The following is an 18,903-nucleotide window of genomic DNA, read 5'->3' as shown; positions in this document are numbered from 1 at the left end:
GGAGCTGCCTGGCCACGCCTCCACACTAGGGCCGGGGAGAGAGGTGCAGCAGAGAGAGCAGCCGGAGTGTGTTACTGTCAGACAGTGATGGGCACCCTGGGGCTGGCATTAAATGCAAAGTACAGAGGTGGTTTCCTGGGGGGGACTATAGCAAGCCCCCACAGAGCAGACCCAGGCTGCAGCTGGCTCCGTCCATCAATCCCTATGCCATACAGAGACCCACACAACCCTGTGCCCCCTCCCCCCCGCAAAGACCCCCACCGGCCCCTGTACACCCGTCACCCCTCTCTGGACAACCCCCCCCCTTTGTGCCTCCAGAGACAGCTCCTCTCCCCACCATCCCGCTCCCTACAATCTCCCCCTTTGCCTACCCCTCCTTCCCAAGCCCATTGGCCGGGAGGCTCCCAGCCTGTTGGCCACCATGACTAATGGGAGCTGCGCCTGACGCAGGGTGCCTGCTTGCAGATGCAGACCTGCCTGGCTGGACCTCCACAACACAGGAGGGAGAGCCACAGGTGAGCAAGCCCTGGTCATCATCATCACAGGCCTAGCAATTCTCTGGGTATTTAATTTCAGTTAGGCAAGTAATTCAGTCTACTCTTCCTTTCCAGACAGTTTGTGGCTTTTCCTTTGAGAAAACTTACAATTTCTTTGCAAAGAAGTCCATTGATAGTTTTTCACTTGAGAAGTATATTTTCTGGTTGTTCATAAGCTCGTTTATTTTGTTAACTCAGTTTCATAGGCAATTTTAAAAGTCACTTGAATTGTACCTGGTTTTTTTTCTATTGGTCCAAAACCACATGGAAGATGTGCAGATTTTTATTTCTGTGGGCCAAACCAGTCAAGGTTCCTTCCCCATTCCGAACTCTAGGCTACAGATGTGGGGACCTGCATGAAAACCTCCTAAGCTTATTTTTACCAGCTTAGGTTAAAACTTCCCCAAGGTACAAACTATTTTACCCTTTGCCCTTGGACTTCCACTGCCACCAAACTTTATCTGGGTTCCTGAAAAAACATAGTTTGGACACGTCTTTCCCCCCAAAATCCTCCCAACCCTTGCACCCCACTTCCTGGGAAAGGTTTGGTAAAAATCCTCACCAATTTGCATAGGTGACCACAGACCCAAACCCTTGGATCTCAGAACAATGAAAAAGCATTCAGTTTCCTTACAAGAAAGCTTTTAATAGAAGTAAAAAAGAATCACCTCTGTAAAAGCAGGATGGTGAATACCTTACAGGGTAATTAGATTCAAAACACAGAGAATCCCTCTAGGCACAACCTTAAGTTACAAAAAAGACACACAGACAGAAATATTCATTCTATTCAGCACAGCTGTTTTCTCAGCCATTTAAAGAAATCATAATCTAACACATACCTACCTAGATTACTTACTAAGTTCTAAGACTCCGTTCCTGTTCTGTCTCTGGCAAAAGCATCACCCAGACAGACACAGACCCTTTGTTTTTTCTCCCTCCTCCCAGCTTTTGAAAGTATCTGGTCTCCTCATTGGTCATTTCGGTCAGGTGCCAGCGAGGTTACTTTTAGGTTCTTAACCCTCTACAGGTGAGAGGATTTTTCCTCTGGCCAGGAGGGATTTTAAAGGGGTTTACCCTTCCCTTTATATTTATGACAGACCCAGCTTACCAAGTGATCCAGATCACAGTATCTCCATAACATCCCCCACTTATACAAGGGAATTCCCTCTTCAGTCACCTTCACCTGTTGCTGTCCCTGTTCTCTTTCCTTTTCTCCAGGATCTGCATGTGTCATTTTTGGGGGGAGTTCTGCTCCTCTCTTTGCCCTGGAACAGGGTAGCACAGCCCCTGAGATTTCCCTCCTCAGTCTCCACGGGTCAGTGACATGTCTCAGTCATGTCTTTTTAATTTTTCTCTTTTCGAAAGTAAATTGCTGTATTTCTGTGTCTTCATATGACCCCTGACCCTGTTGAATGCAGATGATTGGAAACTCCTTCTCCCATCATTTCTATTTCCATTCTATCCTTCTACAGATGAAGTGACCAAACTGCACTCAGGATTGGTGGTGAAGGAAAGAAAGATATTTCTGTGAAATAGCGATGTACTCTGTGGGCATTCTGGTATTGATTTCACTGAGGGTTCAACCAGAGCGCACTTCTGGCTTCTCCACTAGTCAGTACTCAGCTCAGCATTGACTTTAAACTATATTCGTAGATTGTCATGGAAATATCCCACTGTGTGAAAACGATTAGTATTACTGGGGTTTTTAGTAACAACTCAGTGACTTGTTACTTGTTTTAGCCTTATTGCTTCAGTGGAAACCCAGATTCTTATTAACCCTCCTCTTGTCATTTTTTTCTATTCAATTTATTTATTGTCCTAGCAGAAATATTCATCCTCTGTGTTTATTGCTAATGGGAATTCTTTTTACCATTTCCTTCAGTTCAGGTGGGAATTACCCAGAGAGAATTTCCCATTTATCAGCTTGGATTCAAGAAAAGTTTCAGATCTGAATTAGGTTTAGTAACAACCATGTTGCTCATCTCAGAATGTTCTCTTGCCGGTGTCTCACTTTTACCACATGCCTGATAGACCATTCAGTGTCAACCCACCTCCCATCAAACAGCCGGGCATACCCAGAGGTGGCCCGTCCTTGTCTCCTGGTTTGTTGTATCTCAGCCTCTCCCTGTGATGAACCCTGGAAACTTCACAATTCATCTGGCAAGAAAAACTTCCACAACAGGGAAAACTTTCAGAAAGGATTTAATATGCAAAAAGGCACAAATTCAAGATGAAGAAATTATAGGCATAAAAAAGCAGGAAACTTCCATCCCTTGAAACAATGGAGAATTATGCAAAGAAAGTTTATGAATCTTTTCCCTCTCACACTTGTAGTTCTTGCAACTTCACACAAATCTTATAAAAACACCTGCTTTGTCTATCAAACTGGAAGGGACTGTCTCTGGACCATCAGAACAGAGGGAGCATTTCTAAGAGAAAGAGGTGAAGCATTTACATCAGCACAAGGTTATTTTGTCCAATCACACTGTTCTGATATTGTGATTCCCCCAGAGTCACAATGTCCCACATCATCATAACCTGTGTCTCCCAGAGGCAGGAACAGGGTTTCCTTCTCCATCCCAGATACACCTTCACTCCTTCGCGAGTGCAGACTCCCACCTGAAAATACCAAGGGAGACACATACAGTCAGTGGATCCACTCTATGGTGATGGGCAGCAGCAGAGCAAGGCGGCGTTTACAGCAGTGGTTCTCAAACTTATTTGATCACCCCCCTTCTTTGTGTCCATTGTAGTTGACGCCCCCCACCCCCACCACACAGGTACATCTACCGATTTACAAAAATCAACGTGCAACTCTCACTAAATATGAAAAGCAGTCGGGCATTGAGTCACAAAGAGCCATTTAAGTACATAGCTCCCTGGCCGTCGAGCTCTGAAGGCAGCACTACTGCCAGCAGCAGCGGAGAAGTAAGAGTGGCAACACCATACTCTGCCATCCTTACTTCTGCGCTGCTGCTGGTGGCAGCGCTGCCTTCGAAGCTGGGCACCAGGAAAGTAGCAGCTGCTTTCTGCTCTGGCTTCTCATGCTGCCCCAGAATATATTCCATGCTCCACGGTTTGAGAACCTTTGCTCTATGGTGTGGGCTAGGAATTGTTCCTCCTTCAGTCTTCTGGCTTGGTCTAGAACAAGTTCTAATCCATCATCTCGATACATAGTCTAGAAATTAAAACCTTTGGTTTCCAGACCAGCTAACACTGCCCAGTGCCAGCTATAGCTACCTGTACATTGGTGAAAAAAATCCCAAGCACTTACCAGCCAGGAGCACTTACTTAAGGACATCAGAACTGTCACTCTGCCCTAACAATGAAGATAAGCATCAAGTACTAAGCAACGCACATTTCATCACCACTGCACCTCCTCTGCTCATGGCACAACAGGGAGGCGAGTGGAAATTTAGGCCAAGGATAATGGGCTAAGCCCAACTTTTACAGGAAGTGTCATGGGCTCTTTAGCATTTGTGCAGCAGTAACATGACTTTGGTTTATAAGATGCTGCCCAAAAGATACACGTTCAGTAAATAGGTAGGAATCCAGTACATCAAGAGTAGGGCAGCCACACAAGGATTTGAACCTAGAGCTTGAGGGAATCCTAGCTATCTTGCTGGTTTGACCAGGAAGTACCACCCAGCACAGATCCTACTTTTCCTCTCTCTATTTCCGGCACTGAATCCTCTTCTTTGAGGGGAGGGAATGGACAGATGAGAGAAGGAGAGTTTTTCTCACAGGTGTTGGGTTGGCCAGGGCTGTTCCCTTGCTGTGAACTCCACATTTCCAGCTACCCCACTCTGCAGAGACACTGGGAAGTGCAAACAGTTCTCCACTCACCTGTCTGTGCATCCCTGTCCCTGTCACTCGCCCCAGTGCCTTTGTCATCATTCTGTCCCAAGCCAGGGTCACCTTCAGGGACAGACACTTCTCTGGCATCATCGTAAACAGCCCCTGGGACATCTCCAGGCAGGGCAGGGTCATCTGACGTGAAGATGTGCAGTAATTAAGAGAATATTCAAGGTGAAGACAGAAATAAACTACAAGCTGCAGATGCATCAGCCTCACTGGTCTCTGGGGATCTCTCAGCACTTAACTTCCACCTTCAGGACATTAAGAGAAGCCCTCCTCTGGAACCCTCAGACTGGGGGATTTCACATATCACATTGATTTGATATATTTCAGGAGCTAATTGAGAGGATCCTAGAGCTCCCAGATTACAAGTGTGGAGGGGTCGGGGAGCCAGCTAATAAGGTTGGAACATGGGTCCTTGGGTGAAAAATCTCTATGTCCCACACCAGCACAGTGTGTCTGACACAGATGTATACAAACTGGGGCAGTGACCTGAGCCAAGTATAGTGTGGGCAGCTCCTGAGCAAACTGCTCCTTCAGTCCCTGCTATGGGCCTTTATTATGCCTTAGGACATCACATGCTTCCCTACACCTGGGCCTCCACACAGCTCTTGTCATGCATCTGGTCAGCGCCCCCAGCGTTACGGCCAATAGACAATACTGGTGGGTGAACTTTCTGGTTTTCTTAACAAACCACTATTGTCCCTGTTGGGAAATACAGTTAGTTTTTCGTCAGGGTGACGTTGCTTCCAGGAGGCGGATTCACTGCTCACCTCGGTCGTCTGGAGTCTGGGGGACGTCGTTCAAGGCAGGCTCCTCCACGTTATCGTAATCCAGCTGAGACCCCCCTGGGGAAACTCCCTCTGGAACAGCAAACACCACACTCAGCCCATGGCACCAGCAGCATCTCTTCAGTGCAGGTGGCCCTTCTAACTAGAGCTGTGTATCATGGCACGTGTGAGGGGAAGTCACAGGGGCCCATGGGGAGAACGGCACAAGTCAGAGAACTACAGTAAAACAGGAGTCCCAGAAATAACTAGGGGCCAATCCTGTTCCTGCAGAATCCAACAGCAGCTCTTTCATCTGTTTCAGTGGGAGCAGGATCTGGGCTTGTGCTGAGATAACAGGTTGGAACATGGGTTCCAGAGCCGGCCTGTGTGAATCCAGCTGATCTGTGCAGACAGGTTTGAATTTTCCTTTTACACCGGGGAGGGGGAACCTCCCCTGTGCAGGAATTAAAGCTCCCGCTAGAAGGTTGATGGCCTGATCCTTTGTCAGCTCCTGCTCTCCATTGGCCTCTTAGGCAGCCCAGGGCACAGCTTGGCAGCGCTCCAGCTTCTCAGCAGAACTGGCTCATCTGCTCAGTGTCTTCTCCCCGAGCCACAGGCTAAATTCCCACAGGGCCCAAATCATGGACTCCCTTGACAGCAGCTGGGGTAGAAATGCCGCCCTGTTTATCATTAGAGATGGGGCCAGGCCAGGAAGTGCAGGTCTAGGATTTTGCTTCAGCCTGTTATAGCGACAGGTGCCAGCCCCAAAACTGAGATTCAGAGCTGGGGTCAGAATCTGCAAATCCCTCCACCCCCCAAAGTTCTGGTGGGTTTGGATCAGTGAGCTGGGCTGAGCCCATCTGTAATTATAACATAGGACTATCTTCCCCTCTCTCTTGCGGACAAGAGATGAGCCCTGCTGGGCACTGACGCCTCCACCCAAAGAGACTGATCCATCTCCTCCAGCTGCTCACCTGGGGAGGTCACTGGGAGCTACTCCGAGGGGTGTGTGCTCAGAAGATTGTCACATGTTCCCTTCCTGAGATTCTGACAGAAATCCTGTTCAATGGGATGAGACCCAACTGTGTAAAATGGGAACTATGTGAGGGGAAATGGCTGCGATTGCAGAAAGTGTCATAGAAATTCATTTCTCTGCCCAGATTTGGGTCTCTCGGCCTGAGTCTGCCCCTCCCCCGTTACCTTGTTCTGATCCAGGATCGTTTTCCCCCTCACTGTCCCCGGTGTAATACTGCAGCTTCGTCACCGAGACATCTGAACAGGAGACTGGAGAGACCAGAACCAGAAATTCATCACAGTGAGAACAGCACAACTGTGGGACTGGGAACACATCCGGGGCCTGGAGCAGGATTTCCAGTCTCAGTCTATACCTTCTTCTACAGGACATGGTGACTCACAGCAACTCTGAGCAGTGAGAGGCTGACACAGACTCCCCAAGAGAAATCTCCATGTTATTGTGGTAAATGTGACTGAGGGGATGATATAATCTGACCTGAAAGATGCTGTGGTGAGTGAAGGGAACGTCTCTGGCTGCTGGTCCAGGGAAGTTCCACAATTCTCCTGGCCTCCTCAGCCATAGAGGGGACTCCTCCTTCTTAAGGGTAAATACCCACCTCCCCCATGAATCAGTCAATCAGCTTTCCGTGGTGTTTCCATATTAAACCAAGGAACGCGCAGAACAGAGTCTGTGATTCATAAATTTGTTAGTCTCTAAGGTGCCACAAGTACCCCTTTTCTTTTTGTGATTCACTGTAACCATCTTGGCAGTGATGCTGGGAGATGCCCTGAGCATGTTCCTAGAGCCCCACCACAGCACAGCCCTTGGGCAGGATGTTCCCATCAGACATTGAGACAAAATGGCACTAAGGAAAAAAGGGCCGGGACTCAAAGTCATGAGGCTCTCCTGGGCTGATCCCTCTGCTCTGGAAGCAGGAGGGAGCTGACACAACAGACCAGTGGCTGCAGTGGGAGGGGGGCAAAGAACATCCCCTGCTCCAGTGCTCCAAAGAAGTTCTCAAATGATAGTTTAGCCTGCCCCAGGCAGTCGCTTTCCTGACCCCTCACTGGTTACATGCCAAGGCTGCAGTACGGGCAGATGGGAAATTAACTGTCCCTAGAATTGGGACACTCAGTGTATGGTGGGAAGGAAACCCATCTCCCTCAGTCTACATGAGTAACTGCTGGTCTAACCACAGACCCACAGCTCCCACAGCTAGAGCTTGGCAAAAAAAACAGATGGTTTGGTTTTCTGACCATTGGGGGGAAAAGCAAAACATAAGATTGTTTTGAGTTGAGCCAAAAATGACTTTTTTGGGGCAATTTTTGGGAAATGCAAAAGTAAAGAAAAAGTTTAATGAAACCATTTGGTGTTCTTTTGGACATTAGTTAATTTTTGTTTATTTGTTTTTTTCCCGATAATATTAAAGGAAATTTCTAATGGAAAAGTAATATCCAATTGAAAAAAACAAAATGTTTTCTTTAGAAAGTGTTGAAATGAATCGTTCTGTGTGTATTTGGAACAATTGGGTGATATCGACAAGAATTTGTGAAATGTTTCGGTGTCTCTGAATCTGCATTTTTCACCAAAACATTTTGCAATGGAGACTTGTGCCCAGCTCCAATGACAAGCTCACAGGGCTGAAGCTGCAGTGATTTAACTCTGGGTCAGGGCCTCAGATGGACAGGGCATTAGATAGCTGCTCCCTGTTAAGAGTGAGACCCACAGACCTGAGCGACTGAACATCTCCTGCTTCTCTCTCATCAGGTTATAATCAATCTCCTCGTACACGGCCTCAGAGAAGGGATCCAAGGGTCTTCTGGAGCCTGAAAACAAAGGGCAGGGTTTGCACAGGGTCATTGAAACCAGAGATGGGAAACACTGTTAGCTTATTCAGCCCCTCCCCCGGGCCCATGTCAGCCTGAACCCTACAGCACATTCCCAGTGCTGGAATTTAAATGAGCCAGGTGACAGGGTTTCTTTTCCACAGCATCCCTTTGATGATGGTTCCCAGGGCTAGACCGCTGTCAGGAAGCTTCCTCACATTCATCTTAAATGTTCCCTTTTTAATCTCATCCCATTATTCCTGGATATTCCCCTTCGGAGCATCTTAAATAATTCTTCCCCCACGCAGGTGTTTATCTGCAAAATGGTGAGAACATCTTTATTTTTCATCGAGTTTAAGGCCAGAAGGGACCATCTGAACATCTAGTCTAACCTCCTGTATAACACAGGCCACTGCATTTCACCCAGATACTCCTAGGTTTGAGCCCAAAGATGCACTTAGAGTAAAGCATTTCAGTCCTCAGGAGAATAAACTATTGTGTGTCACAGGTAGAAAGCAGGAGCGAGTAAGGTATCACCAATGCCCAAGGGCCCCACAGTGGCAGGGAACTGATTACTTGAGAGATGCCTTGATAATCCTGGCAGGTGATCCACGCTCCATGCTTCAGAGGAAGAGGAATATCCCTCAAGGTCCCTTTTTGCCAACCTGACCTGGGGGGAAATTCCTTCCTGACCCCAAATCTGACAATTGGTTTGATCCTGAACACGTGGAAAAGACACACCAGTCAGATATCTTTGAAAGAGGTTTCTCTGTATCACCTCAGAAGACTGGTCCAGCCCATCCAGTGACACATATCCCTCTGTAGCTAATGTCTGATGCTTCAGAGGAGGGCAAGAAACAAAACAAAGCAAAACAAAACACAAAGATGGGGGCTTCCCAGAATTCCTTCCTGACCCCTGCAGGTCACTGGCTGAAGCCCTGAAGCAAGAGATCTGATTATAGTCATTGTCTTACTGCAAAGTTGTGACTGTTACATGTATGTTGATGGCAATCCCGTCCTTTATCTTCTTGCCAAGGAGCTGGTCGCTAATGTTTGTATAAAGCGTGTTATAGATGTAAAATCCCCGACAAGTGCCAGCTTTGAGTACAAGACAGTAAAATGCTCCTTTCCCACACTTCTCCTAACTAAGATTGTCTTTTCTACTGGATCACTCTCTTCACAACTATTTACCACAGCTCTATTTTTATACATCTTTTTTCCTTGACAATATTTCCAATTTCTCTCGGTCCCTTTTCCATGATGTCTCTCCTCATGATATTCAGATCCCCTCCCTGTGGCAGATACTGCAGCTCCAGGCAGTATCTTTGGGAATCACTATATTAAAGCTATGAATGGTTTATGTTCTACTGCATGTTGGAGGGTTACCACAGCTCCTCCAGGAAGAAAAAACACTGAGTGTGTGTGTGGGGTGGATGGGTGGGTGGGTGGGTGGGTGGTTAAGATGAATCACTGAGATTATAAACAACTCCAGAAAGGTAAAAACCTTCAGGGTGGTTTATACAGATTGGTTCAAACTGGGTTACCAGAGACCAAGAGACAAAGGAGGACTTCTGATATGAAAGGCTGAGTTTAAAAAGACTCAGGGCCTTCATTTTGATTCTGCAAATGGGCAGGACCTTCTGTCCATAGGGATCCCAACACTGTATTGTTGGAGGGATGTTGGTCTACCAGGCTGCCCATGAGGAAGATGGGTGAATTCTGGTATGATCACCAAGTGTGGAGGAATTTTTATTGTTTTTAATGTTTTCTCTGTCATACTTTTATCTAGGAATAAGGTCTAATCTGTTGAGAGAGAGCTGCGTGGTAATTTGTAACTACTAGCAATGCCCTGCTCATAGCCCTTGGGGAGAAAGCACAGCATGGGGGCTGGCCTGTAGGGAGACTGGTTTGCTGCGGGTATCACAGTGGAAGGCAGGGGACTGTGCAGTCTTAAAAACCCCTCACCGCAAGGAGATGGGACAGGGGTTTCCCACCCAGAGACAGGTGACGGGAGGAGGCCTGAGTAGGCACTCCTGGAGTGGATCACCGGAGGGTGGGGGTGGATGGGGATACAGATGTCGTTTCTCTGAAAATGTGAAGGTCCCTAGCCAGTATCATCTCCAGATTTCATGGCTGGGCTATTCCACTGCCAGATAGTTAATGAAATATTCAATGAGAGAGGAGTTAACAGGCACCCTTGGCCACCCCACCCAGCCTGGTATCGCCCCTCACCCTGACACCCTGCAGCCCCCCTGCTATTGCAGAAGCATTTCACACAGTGACACCAATCAGGACCCACCTCTGCGCTGTGCCCTGGCACTTCGCACCTGCGCCCCCAGGATGATTAAGACCAGGCAGAGCAGGGCCCCCAGGATAATGCAGATGACCACGGGCACCGTGACTCTCCCACCGTTGGTCGGAGGGTGGTGCGGGGGAGCTGGATGGAAATGAACATGCGACATGAGAGATTAGCCTGTGAGAGTCGGGGGAGTCCAGGGAGCTCCCCAGTTATTCATTGCAGGGCCCAGGACAGCAGAGTAATGGGCTGGGACACAGTCTGTGCACCATGGGGGCAGCTCACAGCATGCTGTTTAAATCATGGGCCCTGCTCTGTCAGCTGGAGCCAGCAGACAGGAATCCTCTGGCTCAGCATGGCCTTCAGCTCCCACCCGGGTGTCATTCGCCCTCAGGTATCACAGGCCATGGAAAAAAGAAAAGGAGTACTTGTGGCACCTTAGAGACTAACCAATTTATTTGAGAATAGGGAGAGTGGTCACTTTGGATAAGCTATTACCAGCAGGAGAGTGAGTTTGTGTGTTTATGGGGGTGGGGGGGGTGAGAAAACCTGGATTTGTGCTGGAAATGGCCCACCTTGATTATCATGCACATTGTAGGGAGAGTGGTCACTTTGGATAAGCTATTACCAGCAGGAGAGTGAGTTTGTGTGTGTGGTTTTTGGAGGGGGGTGAGGGGGTGAGAGAACCTGGATTTGTGCAGGAAATGGCCCAACTTGATTATCATACACATTGTGAAGAGAGTGGTCACTTTGGATGGGCTATTACCAGCAGGAGAGTGAGTTTGTGTGTGGGGGGGGGGGAGGGTGAGAAAACCTGGATTTGTGCTGGAAATGGCCCAACTTGATGATCACTTTAGATAAGCTATTACCAGCAGGACAGTGGGGTGGGAGGAGGTATTGTTTCATGGTCTCTGTGTGTATATAATGTCTTCTGCAGTTTCCACGGTATGCATCCGATGAAGTGAGCTGTAGCTCACGAAAGCTCATGCTCAAATAAATTGGTTAGTCTCTAAGGTGCCACAAGTACTCCTTTTCTTTTTGCGAAGACAGACTAACAAGGCTGTTACTCTGAAACAGGCCATGAAAAGGAGCTCCTTCCCCCAGGCTGCAGCTTGCAGCTCATCCGCTGTGACCCAGCCCCAGGGAAATTTAACCCTTGATGGGAGGAGGGGGATGCTTTAACTGGGGTATTTGGAAAATCTGTCCTCTCTGTCAGACCTGCAAAATTAAAGGGAGGAAACTTGGAACCTGTAGTAGGGGGCAGGTGACATGTTTGTTCCCGGGGGGATCCTCACCTCTGAGAGTCCCCGGTTGTTTCCAGCTGTCACCTCCACAAACTCCCTCACAGCAGCACAAGACCTGTTTGTTCGTGATTGGGGGGGGGGGGGAGAAGGAGGGAGAAAGGAGTCCAGGAGAGCTGGCTCTCTTTTAAAGAATCCTTACTGAGGTTACAGGGACAAACCATCCCGATTTGTAGAAAAAATAGTAAATATGGCAGGTGACCAGCTTGGCTTAACAGTGAAATCCTTGCTGATCTTAAACACAGAAAAGAAGCTCACAAGAAGTGGAAGATTGGACAAATGACCAGGGAAGCGTATAAAAATATTGCTCAGGGATGCAGGAGTGAAATCAGGAGGGCCAAATCACACCTGGAGTTGCAGCTAGCAAGAGATGTTAAGAGTAACAAGAAGGGTTTCTTCAGGTATGTTAGCAACAAGAAGAAAGTCAAGGAAAGTGTGGGCCCCTTACTGAATGAGGGAGGCAACCTAGTGACAGAGGATGTGGAAAAAGCTAATGTACTCAATGCTTTTTTTGCCTCTGTCTTCACGAACAAGGTCAGCTCCCAGACTATTGCACTGGGCAGCACAGCATGGGGAGGAGGTGACCAGCCCTCTGTGGAGAAAGAAGTGGTTCGGGACTATTTAGAAAAGCTGGATGAGCACAAGTATCCACTGCATCCGAGAGTGCTAAAGGAGTTGGCAGATGTGATTGCAGAGCCATTGGCCATTATCTTTGAAAACTCATGGCGATCGGGGGAAGTCCCGGACAACTGGAAAAAGGCTAATGTTGTGCCCATCTTTAAAAAAGGGAAGAAGGAGGATCCTGGGAACTACAGGCCAGTCAGCTCACCTCAGTCCCTGGAAAAATCATGGAGCAGGTCCTCAAGGAATCAATTCTGAAGCACTTAGAGGAGAGGAAAGTGATCAGGAACAGTCAGCATGGATTCATCAAGGGCAAGTCATGCCTGGCTAATCTCATTGCCTTCTATGACGAGATAACTGGCTCTGTGGATGAGGGAAAAGTGGTGGACGTGTTGTTCCTTGACTTTAGCAAAGCTTTTGACATGGTCTCCCACAGTATTCTTGCCAGCAAGTTAAAGAAGTATGGGCTGGATGAATGGACTATAAGGTGGATAGAAAGTTGGCCAGATTGTCGGGCTCAATGGGTAGGGATCAATGGCTCCATGTCTAGTTGGCAGCCGGTATCAAGTGGAGTGCCCCAAGGGTCGGTCTTTGGGCCGGTTTTGTTCAATATCTTCATAACTGATCTGGAGGATGGTATGGATTGCACCCTCAGCAAGTTTGCAGAGGACACTAAACTGAGAGGAGAGGTAGATATGCTGGAGGGTAGGGATAGGATACAGAGCGCCCTAGATAAATTACAGGATTGGACCAAAAGAAATCTGATGAGGTTCAACAAGGACAAGTGCAGAGTCCTGCACTTAGGATGGAAGAATCCCATACACCGCTACAGACTAGGGACCGAATGGCTCAGTAGCAGTTCTGCAGAAAAGGACCTAGGGGTTACAGTGGACGAGAAGCTGGATATGAGTCAACAGTGTGCCCTTGTTGCCAAGAAGGCAAATGGCATTTTGGGATGTATAAGTAGGGGCATTGCCAGCAGATCGAGGGACGTGATCGTTCCCCTCTATTCGACACTGGTGAGGCCTCATCTGGAGTACTGTGTCCAGTTTTGGGCCCCACACTACAAGAAGGATGTGGAAAAATTGGGAAGAGTCCAGCGGAGGGCAACAAAAATGATTAGGGGACTGGAACACATGACTTATGAGGAGAGGCTGAGGAAACTGAGATTGTTTAGTATGCGGAAGAGAAGAATGAGGGGGGGATTTGATAGCTGCTTTCAGCTACCTGAAAGGGGTTTCCAAAGAGGATGGATCTAGACTGTTCTCAGTGGTAGCTGATGACAGAACAAGGAGTAATGGTCTCAAGTTGCAGTGGGGAAGGTTTAGGTCGGATATTAGGAAAAATTTTTTCACTAGGAGGGTGGTGAAACACTAGAATGTGTTACCTAGGGAGGTGGTGGGATCTCCTTCCTTAGAAGTTTTTAAGGTCATGCTTGACAAAGCCCTGGCCGGGATGATTTAGTTGGGGATTGGTCCTGCTTTGAGCAGGGGGTTGGACTAGATAACCTCCTGAGGTCCCTTCCAACCCTGATATTCTATGACTCTATGATTTGGGACCGAAGTCCCTTGTGCTCTGTGCAGCAATGAGGACTCTCATAACAAACCAGCACAGTGGGGCCTGTGATGGATGCAGGGGCTATGTGGGCTGATGCCTGAGCCAGTCTGACCCCACAAAGGTTCCACCCCTCAACATCCAGGATGCTCCAGCACACAGGAGATGGGAGGGCCTGGTCTGGGACCAAAGGGGATGGGTGGGCTAAACCATCCTTTTCCCTGAATATTACAGCATGTAGCAGAAACATCTCCTGTCACTCACCTGAGCAATTCACGGCAGCATCTTCCTTATGACCACAGTTGCTCTCACCCCAGGGCTTGGCAGGACAGTCCCAGAGAGATGACTCTGTCCCTCTGCAATTCAACGTCTCCACCCAGATGGGACCAGTCCCCTCGCCGAATGCAGCCTCGCCCGGGGCAGATACAGCAGAGCCACAGCCCAGTTGTTGACACAAAACATTAGCATCTGCCATGTCCCAGGAGTCATCACAAATTGTTCCCCAGGAGCCAAGGTACCAAACCTCCACTCTCCCCGAGCATCTGTCCTCTCCTCCCACGACACGTAACTTGTCCTGGTCTGGAAATACAGAAACCTCACATGTTACTGGAACAGCTGGGAAAGTCCTTAGGGACCACGAGGGAGACAGTGAGAAGCAGAGATACCTGTGCAGCTTGGAGAGTTTGGGCATTCGGCAAACAGGGTCTGAGTTGGTTTTGGTTTTTTTCCTATGGAGAGAAAAAGCTGAGGTGAATGCACTGGGCTGTGTGTGTGATGTGGGAGTAGAATTTATCTGTATTTTAAACCCCTAATTTCAGCACTGTCTGAACCAAAATGTGAACTCTGGGTCATTTAATACCTAATTAATTTGCTATTCAGCTGTTACTCAGACACACAGGCCGACATGCACCCAGACTTGTGGGGGATTCCAGTTCTGACCCAAACTGCACAGCCTGGGTCCATCTCTGAGTGTTCATCCCAAAAGGATTAATAACCACAGAGCTGCCTCATGACGGCCTCTAGGGAGAGGCTTTTCTCGGCTCTCAGACTACCTTATCGCAGTGTCTAACACCGGTCTCTTTTAAAATTAATTGATTAAATTCCATGTTTGTTGTTAATCAGACAAATGCTTGTTCTTATAAAACATCATGAAAATATATTTGTATCTTGTGTTGAGAATTTAAATCTGCCTACACTGAGATGTGAACAACAACAGAAGTTCTATCCTAACCCTTCAATTAATTAAACACATCGTGTACATGTGGGTTTGCACACGCACATGCAGGTAGTTTCAGAATTACCAGTGCAAGAAATATGGGTCTCTTCTGCTCGGTTATCACACGACTTTGGATCCCAAGGGTCTGACAGGCACTGCCAGAGGGAGCTGTGCTGCTCACTGCATGCAACGTGGTCCAACCACATGGGACCAGAACCTGCTCCATATTCAAAGTCACTTGCAATCTGCCCTTTGTCCCCACAGTTCAGCTGTTTGCAGACAATTGCTGGGGTGACTCCAGAAATCTGATTGGAGCAAACACTGCCCCACGACCCATTGTAGAAAACCTCCAGCCGCCCAGCACAGTCACTGTTGCTCACCAGCCTCAGATCTGTGAACTCTAGAAGAAAATGCAGAAAAAGGGAATTTAAATCATTTGATTCTGAAATGAACTGGGGTGTGAAGAGTGAAATCCCAGCGATTGCTAACGATCCTGTGCATCATTCTGCAGGAGCAACTGCTAGAGAACCAGTCCAAGAGTAAGAGACTCTTTTAGACACCACAGGCCCCTTCGAAATACAGTGGGCATCTCTGGAAGGCCACCATTTAGCAGCAGCTACATAGAGATTGTAATAGATAAAGGCCGGGAAGGATTATGACATTGGCAGGCCAGATGCCAGCTCTTGCCCAGGCTGCAGGCCTTGGCTGAAAACTTACAATCTTGTAGCTGGAGACCAGGCAGGGTCACATGTGTGTTAGTTTTGCTGAAAACAGGTATTAGTCTTGGAAGAATTATTGAGTGTTTAGACTTTATGAAATGCTGGTTAGTTGCTGCAGGCATTAATCTCACTTGTAATGTCTGTGGTCCATGCTACAAGAACATATGCAAGTTTTGCTTTATAACTGAAAATGTTTGCTCTGAACTTGTGAACTCAGGCACGGGAATGATCCCCGCCGCCCATCCCCTGCATGTAGTACATGCAGAAGGTCTTATCCCATTGCTTTGAAGGCTGGAAGAGGGAAATAAAAATAATAGATGGGAAGATTTTTCATCTTTTTGGCTGTTTGAACTCTGACAGAGCTAAAGAAACCAAACTGAAGCCCGAGACCCCAAGGGGTTACCCTTGGATCAGCGCTGAAGGACATTTGGAATTGACAGATCACTACAACTCTGTCACTCCGAGGATATAAATGGTAACTCATTTGTGTGTAGATGATTGCTTGCTTTAACCGTGTAAACAACCCTTTTATTTCTTTTTCCTAATGAATAAACCTGTATATAGTTTATTACAGGATTGGCCACAGGCATTGTCTTTGGTGTAAGATCCAGGGTACCAAGTGATCTGAGTAAGTGGCTGGTCTCTTGGGATTGGAAGAAACCTGAATGTGATGTGATTTTTGGTGTAAGTGACCACTTATCACTAAGTCCAGTTTGTTTGGGTGACAATAGCCTGGAGAGTCTAAGGGGACGGTCTGTGACTCCATGGTAAGATAGAAAAGGAGTACTTGTGGCACCTTAGAGACTAACCAATTTATTTGAGCATGAGCTTTCGTGAGCTACAGCTCACTTCATCAGATGCATGCCGTGGAAACTGCAGCAGACTTTATATATACACAGAGAATATGAAAAAATACCTCCTCCCAACCCATTGTCCAGCTGGTAATAGCTTATCTAAAGTGATCATCAGGTGGGCCATTTCCAGCACAAATCCAGGTTTTCTCACCCTCCACCCCCCCACACAAATTCACTCTCCTGCTGGTGATAGCCCATCCAAAGTGACAACTCTTTACACAATGTGCATGATAATAAAGTTGGGCCATTTCCTGCACAAATCCAGGTTCTCTCACCCCCTCACCCCCCTCCCAAAAACCACACACACAAACTCACTATCCTGCTGGTAATAGCTCATCCAAAGTGACCATTCTCCCTACAATGTGCATAATTAAGGTGGGCCATTTCCAGCACAAATCCAGGTTTTCTCACATCCCCCCCACCCCCATACACACACAAACTCACTCTCCTGCTGGTAATAGCTCATCCAAACTGACCACTCTCCAAGTTTAAATCCAAGTTAAACCAGAACATCTGGGGGGGGAGGGTAGGAAAAAACAAGAGGAAATAGGCTACCTTGCATAATGACTTAGCCACTCCCAGTCTCTATTTAAGCCTAAATTAATAGTATCCAATTTGCAAATGAATTCCAATTCAGCAGTTTCTCGCTGGAGTCTGGATTTGAAGTTTTTTTGTTTTAAGATAGCGACCTTCATGTCTGTGATTGCGTGACCAGAGAGATTGAAGTGTTCTCCGACTGGTTTATGAATGTTATAATTCTTGACATCTGATTTGTGTCCATTTATTCTTTTACGTAGAGACTGTCCAGTTTGACCAATGTACATGGCAGAGGGGCATTGCTGGCACATGATGGCATATATCACATTGGTGGATGTGCAGGTGAACGAGCCTCTGATAGTGTGGCTGATGTTATTAGGCCCTGTGATGGTGTCCCCTGAATAGATATGTGGGCACAATTGGCAACGGGCTTTGTTGCAAGGATAAGTTCCTGGGTTAGTGGTTCTGTTGTGTGGTATGTGGTTGTTGGTGAGTATTTGCTTCAGGTTGCGGGGCTGTCTGTAGGCAAGGACTGGCCTGTCTCCCAAGATTTGTGAGAGTGTTGGGTCATCCTTTAGGATAGGTTGTAGATCCTTAATAATGCGTTGGAGGGGTTTTAGTTGGGGGCTGAAGGTGACGGCTAGTGGCGTTCTGTTATTTTCTTTGTTAGGCCTGTCCTGTAGTAGGTAACTTCTGGGAACTCTTCTGGCTCTATCAATCTGTTTCTTTACTTCTGCAGGTGGGTATTGTAGTTGTAAGAAAGCTTGACAGAGATCTTGTAGGTGTTTGTCTCTGTCTGAGGGGTTGGAGCAAATGCGGTTGTATCGCAGAGCTTGGCTGTAGACGATGGATCATGTGGTGTGGTCAGGGTGAAAGCTGGAGGCATGCAGGTAGGAATAGCGGTCAGTAGGTTTCCGGTATAGGGTGGTGTTTATGTGACCATTGTTTATTAGCACTGTAGTGTCCAGGAAGTGGATCTCTTGTGTAGACTGGACCAGGCTGAGGTTGGTGGTGGGATGGAAATTGTTGAAATCATGGTGGAATTCCTCAAGGGCTTCTTTTCCATGGGTCCAGATGATGAAGATGTCATCAATATAGCGCAAGTAGAGTAGGGGCTTTAGGGGACGAGAGCTGAGGAAGCGTTGTTCTAAATCAGCCATAAAAATGTTGGCATACTGTGGGGCCATGCGGGTACCCATAGCAGTGCCGCTGATCTGAAGGTATACATTGTCCCCAAATGTGAAATAGTTATGGGTAAGGACAAAGTCACAAAGTTCAGCCACCAGGTTAGCCGTGACATTATCGGGGATAGTGTTCCTGACGGCTTGTAGTCCATCTTTGTGTGGAATGTTGGTGTAGAGGGCTTCTACATCCATAGTGGCCAGGATGGTGTTATCAGGAAGATCACCGATAGATTGAAGTTTCCTTAGGAAGTCAGTGGTGTCTCGAACGTAGCTGGGAGTGCTGGTAGCGTAGGGCCTGAGGAGGGAGTCTACATAGCCAGACAATCCTGCTGTCAGGGTGCCAATGCCCGAGATGATGGGGCGCCCAGGATTTCCAGGTTTATGGATCTTGGGTAGTAGATAGAATATCCCAGGTCGGGGTTCCAGGGGTGTGTCTGTGCGGATTTGATCTTGTGCTTTTTCAGGAAGTTTCTTGAGCAAATGCTGTAGTTGCTTTTGGTAACTCTCAGTGGGATCATAGGGTAATGGCTTGTAGAAACTCGTGTTGGAGAGCTGCCGAGCAGCCTCTTGTTCATATTCCAACCTATTCATGATGACAACAGCACCTCCTTTGTCA

General features: G+C 47.6%; 1 protein-coding gene across 1 annotated transcript in view; it reads right to left on the bottom strand.

Annotated features, from left to right (window-relative positions):
* Positions 1-3,003: 3,003 nt before the first annotated feature.
* Positions 3,004-18,903, bottom strand: part of LOC311526530 (antigen WC1.1-like) — a gene marked incomplete at both ends in the record, with an annotated part of 60,557 nt that continues 44,657 nt past the window's right edge. Inside the window, 11 exon segments of the mRNA XM_084639685.1 lie at positions 3,004-3,155; positions 4,383-4,526; positions 5,168-5,257; positions 6,365-6,448; positions 7,910-8,005; positions 10,305-10,448; positions 10,451-10,478; positions 11,485-11,519; positions 14,042-14,356; positions 14,443-14,505; positions 15,079-15,393. Coding sequence (XP_084495811.1) covers positions 3,004-3,155; positions 4,383-4,526; positions 5,168-5,257; positions 6,365-6,448; positions 7,910-8,005; positions 10,305-10,448; positions 10,451-10,478; positions 11,485-11,519; positions 14,042-14,356; positions 14,443-14,505; positions 15,079-15,393 — 1,466 coding nt within the window.

The sequence above is a fragment of the Lepidochelys olivacea genome (genome assembly GCF_965140295.1).
Source record: "Lepidochelys olivacea isolate rLepOli2 genome assembly, chromosome: 1".
In the NCBI taxonomy this organism is placed as follows: domain Eukaryota; kingdom Metazoa; phylum Chordata; order Testudines; family Cheloniidae; genus Lepidochelys; species Lepidochelys olivacea.
Note: the sequence above shows the minus strand (reverse complement) of the source record. Positions and strands in the feature narration are given on the sequence as shown.